We start from the raw sequence: 11,548 nt of genomic DNA, 5'->3' as shown, positions 1-11,548 counted from the left end.
AGCATTCCGCTCTTGAACTGCCGCTTCATTTTTATTCTTCCAGAGGGTTCCTGGAAGGATCTTGTGCCATCCACAACCATCACATCCTGTTGGATATCATCATTTTCATCACACAGCCTCCAGCCTTACATGTGTGTAACGTGTCCCATTGGTCGAAGTCTCATATCTTTGCCAAATTTTACAGCATCCCCAAACGTTGAGGACGAGCACAAGAATTTGGAAGACCCTGGAGCACATTGAAAGTCCGTGGATTGACACGACCAATATGGGTCAGAGTCCTTTTAATCTTTTTTGCTCAACTCTAATTTGAACATATACATATTGCTGAGGGATTATGGAATACAAGACACATAAGGGTTTCGAGATTAAAGAAACAGTGATCTTATGTACGAACTTTGTAAACACACCTTCAATTGCGGGATTTATCTCTGGCATCGAGCACAGAGCCAACTTTTAGGTCTTTTCAACGTTCTAAACATGCCATAATATATTAAGTATCCTTGTTTCTAAACAGCTAATATTTGTGGATGTGGCACAACCTTAAAAATAAATAAATCCCCTCCTAATCATTGAACTCCGGTTTTCCATCAGGCCCCTCCGTGCCACGCCATGCCATCTGCCTTTACCAAGGTGACAGATCGGCCGGCGGTGCAGATCTCACCGATACCAGCGCCGTCCTGTAATTGGAGCCACCGATTTAACAAGTCCGTTCATGACATTTCTTCCCCCATCACCTGTGAGTGATATTATTGAGAAGTGGAAGGAACCGCAGCAACTCAGCCACAAAGTGGAGACCCCATAATGTTACAGAGGGGTCACAGAGTGCTGAAGGGCAGAGATCAGGAAAGTCGCCAACGCCCTGCTGACTCCATAACGGCAGAGTCCAGACCAAATACTGTGCCCCCGCCAGGAGCTTGATGGCTGAACATCTGCATGCAGCCTTACATCACCAAGCACAATGCTGAGAGTCAGATGGAGTGGTGTAAGGCTACGTTCACACTAGCGTTGTGCGCCGCTGCGTCGGCGGCGCGACGCACCGAAAAACGCGTGCAAACGCACGCAAAAACGCTACGTTTTTCGACGCGTGCGTCGTTTTTTGACGAAAATCGGACGCAAGAAAAATGCAACTTGTTGCGTTTTCTTGGTCCGACGCTAGCGTAAAAAAAGACGCACGTGTCGGAAAACGCAACAAGCAAAAACGCATGCGTCCCCCATGTTAAACATAGGGGCGCATGACGCGTGCGTCGCCGCTGCGTCGCCCGACGCTAGCGCGACGCACACTAGCCGAACGCTAGTGTGAACGTAGCCTAATAAGGCTGTCATGTTGAGTCTACTTATGTATTTTATCCGATCGCACAAATGCTCCATCCTTTTCCCAGGACTAGGAGACATTTTTCATAACTTCTTATGGCTTCATACGTGGGTCCTTCCTTTTATCAGGCCCCTATTTAAATTATAGTCGGACACAGAGATAAGCAATAGTTCCAATTTCATCGAGATGGCCAACATTAACAGTTTGGATCATAACGTCACACAAAAATAATTACTCCAACACATAATATGACAACAAATTGTGTTAAGTAAATCACGTAATGTGCAAGTATAAGAATAAAGACAATTTTAAATAGTCCCATATTACAATTTTATTAGAGGATTTACAGACAACCCCATGATGACATTTATCAAGAAAACTGGAGCGTGTCTGGATTCCAGCACACCCCAATAGAATGTAGTTAAAAAATATCCCACCAAAGTCCCAGGCCGTCGGGGATGGTCTGCATGGCTGCACATTCCTAACAAAGATGTCCTGAGCATTCATCAATCCATCCCAGTCCAGCATGCTTGAATATTGTGTGCACAGGACGATCGTTCTTCTGGTCCTTCAGTGGAATTTCAGTGATCCATTACCACTCATTTAATAAGTGTGTTCCTAAGAGAAAGAAAAGGAGGAAAAACGAATCACACATTTATTGCCCCTGAGATTAGCAATCATTAGCGGCAACAATGGACGGACACAATACAAGTTTCCATTTCACAACAGATTTAGGATACTTATTGGCGTTGCATATTGGAAGCTTAGAGGGGTCGTCGCATCTTCTTTCTTCACGAGCCCCAGCTTCATAGCAGAACTTGCAAACTCTATAGCACTGAGTTTGCAAGTGTCTAGAAGACTGAAAGACTGCAGAATTGGCCAGAAACTGGGCAACACGCTGTATACAGAATTTAAAGTCCCTCCCGTTCTTTGCAACTATCCACAGTATAGATCATCACCAGGGCCGTATTTGCCACTAGGCACTTGTGGGCACGTGCCTAGGGCAGGACGATGCGGGGTGGGCGGCACCTGATCAAGGTTTTTTCTGTTTTTTTTTTTTATTATTAAAGTCCAGGGTCACCTCTCGACCGCCGGCCCGCATACAAGTTAGGGGGGGGGAGCGGGGGGAGATGGGCCATGCATACAGGGTGTGAGGGGTGAGATGAGCCATGCATACAGGATGGGTGGGGGGGATAAGCCATGCACACAGGATGGGGGGTGAGATGAGCCATGCATACAGGATGGGAGGGGGGGGGGAGATGAGCCATGCATACAGGATGGGAGGGGGGGAGATGAGCCATGCATACAGGATGGGAGGGGGGGGGGAGATGAGCCATGCATACAGGATGGGAGGGGGGGGGGGGGAGATGAGCCATGCATACAGGATGGGAGGGGGGGAGATGAGCCATGCATACAGGATGGGAGGGGGGGGGAGATGAGCCATGCATACAGGATGGGAGGGGGGGAGATGAGCCATGCATACAGGATGGGAGGGGGGGAGATGAGCCATGCATACAGGATGGGAGGGGGGGAGATGAGCCATGCATACAGGATGGGAGGGGGGGGGAGATGAGCCATGCATACAGGATGGGAGGAGGGGTGAGATAAGTCATGCACACAGGATGGGGGGATGAGCCATGCATATAGGATGGGGGGGAGATGAGCCATGCATACAAGATTGGAGGGGGGCATTATAGTGTATGGAGCATCATGTGTGGCCATTATACAGTATGGAGCATCATGTGTGGCCATTATACAGTATAGAGCACTGGGTGGCCATTATACTGTACGCAGCATCACGTGTGGCCATTATACAGTATGGAGCATCATGTGTGGCCATTATTCAGTATGGAGTATCATGTGTGGCCATTATACAGTATGGAGCATCATGTGTGGCCATTATACAGTATGGAGCATCATGTGTGGCCATTATACAGTATGGAGCACTGTGTGGCCATGTTTTTTTTTGTTTATAATTATTGGTTATGCGGCAGCAGAAACTCTAAATACGGCCCTAGTCATTACCATCATATCATTGCGGGTCCCCAGTGATTAGCTGTTATTACCTCCATTGGCACCTGGATGTAGTATAAAGTGGAACACCACAGCTTCGTACACTGTTTAGTGCCCGCTGCAGATCAGCTCCTATTCTCCATCAATAGCAGCTGATCTGCAGGACCCAGCAGTGGCTATTGAGCAGTATATGGAGTTGTATTCCATACAAAGTTTACTTCCAATCACCAAAAAAGGTGGTAACTGCAGACCACCTATCTAATACTGAAGAACCATACTATGGATTGGTATAAATGTAGTGATTAACCTCTAATACATACGTTATATAACAGTATGCAACTTCAGTCAAAATCTTTTCTGAAATATTGACATGCAGAACGGTTTTAGGCTAATTTCACATTTGAGGTTGAGTCCACAGCGTCTTGTCTGCAACCGCATGCAAAAACGCATGATAACGAAGCGTTTTTTATCCGCATCAGCTTACGCAAGACGGAAAAAAAAGAAGCTGCGATTGTATGCGTTTTTGCATGCGTTTGCGGTTTTTATGTGCATGCGTTCGATAGGAAAAAGATTTTACAGGAGAATTTCCTTGACACAAGCCACGCCAAATGGGCGTGTCTCATGGGATTTCTTGTTTACTCAGAAAACACATGTGTACGCAAAGGCATGTACTTGCGTTCCTTTGCGTTCCCATAGACTGTAATGCGTTGTTTTGACGCACTCCTTCCACAAGCACCAGCATGCGTATGGTGGCGGAAATTTGCCGCCTCAAAAATTGCAACATGGTGAGTTAGCCGCGCCCCGCCACACATCGCAAAATGGCGCATGCGAACGCCGGCAAGCGTATGTACCTGCGTCTACAATGTAAAAGATATGAAATCAAGAGGCATGCGAATGTATGCGTCAGAAACGCTGCGGACATAACTGCAAATGTGAAACCGGCCTCGGAGAAGGGAAGCACACTAGGATTTTTTTTGGGTGGGTTACTCACGCTGTCATACTCTTCCCGCTTCCACTGAGCACAATGTATGGCGTCTTCTGGGCTTTCTGCTTTTCCTGCAGAAGTGCTACTGTGCCAAGAGGAGTGTCGCTAGAACTCATTTTTTTTAAAAGCTGATAGACAAAAAAAAGAAAAAGAATTTAACATTTTATTTTATATAAAATACAAGCAGAAAATCAGAAACCATTTTTGAGACAGCATAGAAATAGTATTGTAGTAGTAGTGTAGTGATTGGCAGCAGCATTTCCTATCCTAACTGTTAGGAATCTAACACCAGAGTAGCGCCATTGTCATAGCTAGCACAGGCTTATGCTGCTGCCTAAAACAAAGAGGGGGATTCAATGTATACACACTTCCACAGGTGATCAGGGGGCTACAAGTCTACTAATACCTACCAAGACAGAATACCCTATTAATCTGTGAAATCTTGATATCAGGCTGATTTATATATGTGGTGTGGGGCAAAGTAGGTGATACTTTTCCCCAGTAACTGGGGATCCAGAATGAGAGAGAAGAAAAACACACAGAAACCCAAATCCCCTCAAAAAAGTAACAAGGAAAATCAGGCCTGGTCATTAAAGTGTTAAGTCATACTTAACATCAGGTGGACACCCTGTATCAATACACTTTTCGGTTATTATAGGGGTCTTTTGGGGTGAAGACTGGATTGTATTTTGATCTCAGTGTCCATGTACTCACCGCTTCCTCATCCAGTTTCTTCATGCGTTTTTCGGTCTTCATTTTACCCGAACCTTTACCATGGAACCGATGAGAAAGCTGTCTAAATGCCTGTAGTGAGAGACGGCGAAATTAGATTACAGCCCTGCAAACCATCGAGAGACAACCGGCAAAGACTGGGCAGGGCTTACCTCTTTCGGACAAAGTTTCCTCCCAGTTTCATCCACGTATTCGATTTTCACATCAGGTTTATAGCCATCCTTTTCTTTAAAGTCCTGGGTGAACCCTCTGTACTCTTCTCGCCTGCTGTACTTGTCATCTATTGCCCTGTTTCATAGTAGCATTAAAAAAAAAAAACCTTTGAGTGGTCATAACATCAAAAAAGTGGAAGAAAAACAAGAAGTACGCAGCATTAGCTTGATACAGAATTTACAATCACCTTCTGGCACTGTATTAAAACCCTTCCTTTGCAAATACATTTTAATAATGATACTAGAACACTGTGGCCCGAGATTGGATGCAGCGGTCACGTGATGCACGACCAAGAGGCACGTCTGAGGACAAACCGCTCCAGTCATCTGACCGCTGCAGCCAATCATGAGTCTCAGTGAACAGATGGCTGAAGAACAGGTCACCATAGCTTCTGGACATCGGAACATCATGTGCTGGCTCCATAGGTTGACAGCAAGAGAATATGATTGATTTTAAGGTTTTTAATCAATCCAGCGGTTGACCCCGTGCCAATAGTATTACTTACATTTTGTCCTCTATGCAGTAATTGGCTGTTGGAAGCAGTTTATTGGGAGCTTTAACCCGTGCAATCTTTTGTACTGTTGTTTCCAGCAAGCCTATAAAATAAAACAGTAGTGATAACTTTTCAATCATAGCTTCTAGTATTCTTAAAAATCATCAAATGACAAGTTACCGCTATGGCAAGAGCTGGGAGATTCTCTAAACGTGTGTCTATTGTAAAGCGTTGCCCGCCTCTCATTATCTTCCCATAGTAAGTGATACCTTTGTTCTGACAAAGATGTAACGCAGCAGCCAGGCCCCTGTTCACAATCGGCTCCTCATCCAAAATCGTGGTTGAAGACGCGGAATACTGATAATACAGGAAGAAATCATTGGGTTATGCAATGAAGAAAAATATGCACACTTCACTTTAAAGAACTGTCCAAAACAGACAATTATAGTGAAAACAAAAAAACAATGGAAATGTGACAACTGTAAAAGTTCCCTCACATCTTGCGGGTTTTTCTCCTCATCGAGGTTCACCATGCTCCAACCAATGTTTTCTTCGCCATCAGAGTCACCGTGTTCATTCTCAGACTCGGCTTTATCCTTCTCAAAATCCTAAGAAACATGACGGAAGAGTGAATTAGTCCCTGTTCACGGCTCATGTGTTAGCCAGTAAAAGGTTACAACACGATGCTCCCGCCTTTGCCCACTGCCTAAATCGTAAGGGGCCGATCTCACTGCTGCTTTCCTGCGAATGCACCAGGTCCTGTATGTCACTCGGCAGGGGTACACTATCCAAATGATGTTACCATCCTATCTACAATATACAGAGGCCGAAATAAGTATTGAACACGTCACCATTTTCTCCACACAGGAGGCGTCTTGAAGCTTCATCACCAACAAAGGCTTTTGCACGAAGTATTCATTTCGGTGAGCGTGTTCAATACTTTTTACCTTGTATCATTTCTTACTTCTTAATTTTTGGACATCTATGGTATGATTTCTTTGCCTGTGTGGATTGGATGGGTTGTTACTGACATCTGATTAAGTTACAGGAAAACGCAGAAAAATCGAGGTAGATATGGGTCTAGTGAAAGACCCGTGTCCACCTCCTACTGACACTAAGCTGAACTGAATATCCTAGTGCCGGTCGGCACACACACAGGGAGAAAACTTAGTCCAAAAGAGGGAGCAGGGCGATGCCACCAGGGACCAACCTCTGATTAGTCATCCAAGTCGCTAAGACCCCAGGCAGCTTTTAAAAGTAAGTGTAAAAGTCTAAATAACAAGGCCGGTGTTTGGTTCATGCTGCCTGTAGTTCGGGCTGCATGATTCTGCTGTCCTGCTACTTTTAACAGATCTGCATTAAAACAGTTTCCCAACTGAATAGCTGATAACATGTTGATCGGCTACGAATGGGATCCAATCAATCCCGAGAATGGGGGGCTCTGAAGTGCCCCCCATTTTAACAAAGCAATGGCCACGTTTGCATAAATCCTAGGCAATCGGTCACATACCATTAAATCCTCTTGATCTTCCCTGTTCCCCGCTAAACCGTAGGTTGGGATCTCCCCAAGAGTTCTACAGAATTCGGAAGTTGCATTAAATACGATGGAGCCTTTCTTATCATCGTCTTCATCGTCATCTTGACTTTTATGGTAGTTAAGCCTTTTGACCATTGCAGCAATCTTAAAGAGACAACAGAATCGGATCACAGTTTATTTGTATTTTACAACTGTAAAGTTTCCAGCCCATATAAAGTTGAAACTTTTATCAAGTATGATCTGTCTTTAATATAGATCATTTATACGCAGAGCAATCTGCACTATCTGAATTAAAAGGATTATTCCCATCTTAGCACATTCTCAATTATCCACAAGTCATAAATTGCTTATCCCTGGGGTCTGGTTGCTGGACCCCCACCGATCCAGAGAACAGGCTCTAATATGAAATAAAACGGGGACTGTACAGTGCTTGTTATCTCAGTCAGTCCCAGAGGCAACAGTCATTTCAGAGCCTTATTCATGGAATATGTGGGGGTAGCAACGGTCGGGCTTCCCCAGTGATTAAAGGGAACCTGTCACCCCCAAAATTGAAGGTGAGCTAAGACCACCAGCATCAGGGGCTTATCTACAGCATTCTGTAATGCTGTAGCTAAGCCCCCGCTGTATCCTGAAAGATGAGAAAAAGAGGTTAGATTATACTCACCCAGGGGGGTCCCGCTGCGGTCCGGTTCAATGGGCGTCGCGGTCCGGGGCCTCCTATCTTCTTACGATGACGTCCTCTTCTTGTCTTCAGGCGCCGGGAAAGGTCAGAGAGGCCCGGCGCCTGCGCATTTTAGTACTTTGCTCTGCCCACAACAGGGCAGACAAAGAACGCCTGCGCCGGAGCGTGAAGACCAGAAGAGGACGTCATCGTAAGAAGATGGGAGGTCCCGGACTGGACCGCGACGTCCATCGGATCGGACCGCCCACCCAGGTGAGTATAATCTAACCTCTTTTTCTCATCTTTCAGGATACATCGGGGGCTTATCTATAGCACTACAGAATGCTGTAGATAAGCCCCTGATGCCGGTGTGCTTAGCTCACCTTCGATTTTGGGGGTGACAGGTTCCCTTTAACAGTCAATAGGTGATAAATTGCAAAAAGCAGAAATAACCTTTACAAGGTGCCTGTTAATAAAGGTGGATTCATTGTCCCCATCAAGAACAAGTGCCCCCTGTTCTGCAATGATTCAGGAAGAGCTCTGTTTCCTCCCTGGAGTTAACACCTTGATGAAATTAATGACATTCTTAATCTATTTGGCAGAAATGAAATATTCCAATTACCACTTGTTAAATGTACTTATGTAGCTGAGTATGGCTTCACACGTCCACACTTTTCAGGTCTTTGTGCAGACCGTGGATCACCTGACCAGAAGGAAAAGCCTCATGTACGGAAGACTGTTAGTTTAGGTGCGGAGACCCGTGGTCTGCCTCCAACGTGGCACTAAGCAAAACTGAATAGCTGGGTGTCGGGAGGCCAGCTGTACCCTGTTGGAATGGGGCTGACTTTTTCTTAAGATGTATTCTTAGTGTCAGTCTCCAGGTGGCAACATATTAGGTTTCCTGTGTCCCACAGTGAAGTGTCCAAGAAAAAAAATCTTTTACTTGTCATATCAAATATCTCAGCATCATTCAGTAATTCTGGCAGCCAGGGTGGCCTTAGGCTGGTTTCACACTTGCGTTGGGCAGGGCTGCGGAGGCTGCGTAGCTCCTCCGTTAAGCCCCGCCCACTGCCGGACCAGCTTTAACATTGGGTACGCAGGCCATGCGAAAGTATGCGGATGCCCCAGCATGCGTCGTTTTGATGCTGCGCCGACCGCAACAAAATGCAACATGTGTTCGACGCAGCGTCAAGACGACGCATGCGGAGGCATCCACATACAATCGTAGGACCTACGTACCCAATGTTAAAGATTGGTGCGCAGGATGCATGCCAACATAGGCGGAGCTGAATGGACGGGGCTTAACGGAGGAACTACGCAGCCCTCCGCAGCTCAGCCCAAAGCAAGTGTGAAACCAGCCTTATTCTTTCCTATCCAATCAGCACACTCACCTTTTCACTACTGTCCTTCTGCTGCTGAATTTGTTTCAGTCGTCTGCTTTTTTCAAGCTGTTTGTGTAACTCGGTTTCCAAATCATCTTCTTCCACAACACCCGGAGAGCTGGGATCCTCTGATGTAAAAGAAGCAATGAAAAAGCAGAGAAGTGAATAAGGAAATTACTAGTATGCTATATAAAAGAGATGATAAACAGAGTAGCACACAAAAATGGAGGAGGAAACCGTTAAATAATTCTTTTATTTGTGCACATAGGATATAATAATGTTCCTGACTGAGCAAATCTCTCAATCTATGTTTTCTATATAACAGTAAAGGAAAGGAGATTTTTGTGTACTCACTGTAAAATCTCTTTCTCTTAGCCTCTAATTGGGGGACACAGGACCATGGGTGTTATGCTGCTGTCCACAAGGAGGCGACACTAAGCATAATCTGAAAAAGATTAACCGTGGCTCCTCCTCTGAAGTATACACCCCTGGACGGCGTCAGCCTTCTCCAGTTTTGTGCAAAAGCATTTTTGAGGAACATAACATGAATAACATAACCAAGCAGCCTATAAGAAGGCAACTATGTACGAGCTCAAAGAACAACATGAGAACTCAACAGGAACATTGGCTGGAAAGGGCAACAGGGTGGGAGCTGTGTCCCCCAATTAGAGGCTAAGAGAAAGAGATTTTACGGTGAGTACACAAAAATCTCCTTTACTCTGTTGCCTCATTGGGGGACACAGGACCATGGGACGTCCCAAAGCAGTCCCTGGGTGGGAAGCAATGGACGAATATTGTGTAGACAGGCCCCTAAACTTGGGACACCGCCGCCTGCAGAACCAGTCTACTCAGGCTCACGTCCGCTGAGGACTGGATATGAACTCTGTAGTGTTTAGTAAACACTAATCTAGTCCACTAGTCCAAGTGGCCGCCTTACACACTTGTTGTGCCAAAGCCTGGTGCCGAATACTTAAGGCGGTAGGCCTCTTGTATGGTGGATGTGATCCACCTGGCAAGGGTAGCTTTGGAAGCCGGCAGACCCTGACAGTCGCCTTCAAGAAGAAGGAAAAGAGAATCAGACTTCCGGAAGGGCGCAGTCCTAGACACACATATGTGCAATGCCCTGATGAGGTCAAGCGTATGCAGAGCCTTCTCCACTCTATGAACCGGACAAAGGGATGGGAGTGAAATTTCCTCATTGAGGTGGAAGTTGGACACAACCTTCGGAAGGAAGGATGGGACCGTACGAAGAACTACCTTGTCCTGGTGAAAAGCCAGGAAGGGTCGTGTGCAGGAGAGTGCTGACAGTTTAGACACCCTGCGTAGCGAGGTGATTGCCACCAGAAAGACCACCTTCTGGGATAGAAGGCGGAGTGGGACCTCCCTAAGGGGTTCGAAAGGTGGTTCCTGCAATGGTCTCAGGACAAGGTTGAGGTCCCATGTTTCTAGTGGACGTCTGTAGGGGGAACCAATCGGGAAACCCCCTGAAGAAAAGTCCTTACTTGTGGCTTGATAGCAATGCGTCTCTGAAAAAGCACAGAGAGCTGACACCTGGCTCTTAAGTGAGCCCAGGGACAGCCTGGCCTCCAGACCCGATTGGAGAAAACCAAGTACTTTGGGAAGGGAATAAGGGAATGGGGTCTGGCAACGAGATTCGCACCAGGTAAAAAAAGCTTTCCAGGTATGGTAATAAATCTTGGCAGAGGCTGGCTTCCGTGTCCTGATCATGGTTCCAATGACGTCCGGCGAGAGCCCTGCCTGGGTTAGAACCCAGGTCTCAAGGGCCACACAGTCAAATTGAGAGCCCCTGAGTTCTGGTGGTAGAACGGGCCTTGTGATAAAAGATCGGGGCGGTCGGGGAGATGCCAGGGGGCGTCTACTGTAAGCTGTACGATGTCGGCGTACCATGTATGTCTGGGCCAGTCCGGTGCGATTAGGATGGTTGGAACTCCCTCTTGCTTGATCTTCCTCACCACTCTGGATATCAGGGGGAGAGGTGGAAAAATGTACAGAAGCTGGAACTGGGTCCAGTCCTGAACCACGGCATCTGCTCCGAGCGACCGCGGATCGTCTGTTCTGGCCATGAAGTTGGAGACCTTGGCATTGAAGTGGGATGCCATAAGGTCCACGTCCGGAGTCCCCCAGCGATGACAGATCTGGCGAAAAATTTCAGGATGGACAGACCACTCTTCCGAGTCCATTCCTTGTCGGCTGAGGAAG

General features: G+C 46.5%; 1 protein-coding gene across 2 annotated transcripts in view; it reads right to left on the bottom strand.

Annotated features, from left to right (window-relative positions):
• Positions 1–1,472: 1,472 nt before the first annotated feature.
• The window catches only part of SART1 (spliceosome associated factor 1, recruiter of U4/U6.U5 tri-snRNP), a 30,209-nt gene continuing 20,133 nt past the window's right edge, over positions 1,473–11,548 (bottom strand). The window contains exons 13-21 of one of the 2 annotated variants that reach the window (XM_069740030.1): positions 9,338–9,456; positions 7,259–7,429; positions 6,246–6,356; positions 6,018–6,105; positions 5,761–5,851; positions 5,195–5,330; positions 5,025–5,114; positions 4,317–4,438; positions 1,473–1,930 (exon numbers count right to left, since the gene is read on the bottom strand). In XM_069740030.1, the coding sequence (XP_069596131.1) occupies positions 1,912–1,930; positions 4,317–4,438; positions 5,025–5,114; positions 5,195–5,330; positions 5,761–5,851; positions 6,018–6,105; positions 6,246–6,356; positions 7,259–7,429; positions 9,338–9,456 (947 nt within the window). In that variant the 3' untranslated portion in view covers positions 1,473–1,911. The remainder of the gene's footprint in view (positions 1,931–4,316; positions 4,439–5,024; positions 5,115–5,194; positions 5,331–5,760; positions 5,852–6,017; positions 6,106–6,245; positions 6,357–7,258; positions 7,430–9,337; positions 9,457–11,548) is intronic. The other variant, XM_069740031.1, reaches the window with a different exon arrangement.

The sequence above is a fragment of the Ranitomeya imitator genome, chromosome 9 (assembly GCF_032444005.1).
Source record: "Ranitomeya imitator isolate aRanImi1 chromosome 9, aRanImi1.pri, whole genome shotgun sequence".
Lineage (NCBI taxonomy): Eukaryota > Metazoa > Chordata > Amphibia > Anura > Dendrobatidae > Ranitomeya > Ranitomeya imitator.
This window is presented reverse-complemented; position numbering and strand designations above follow the sequence as displayed.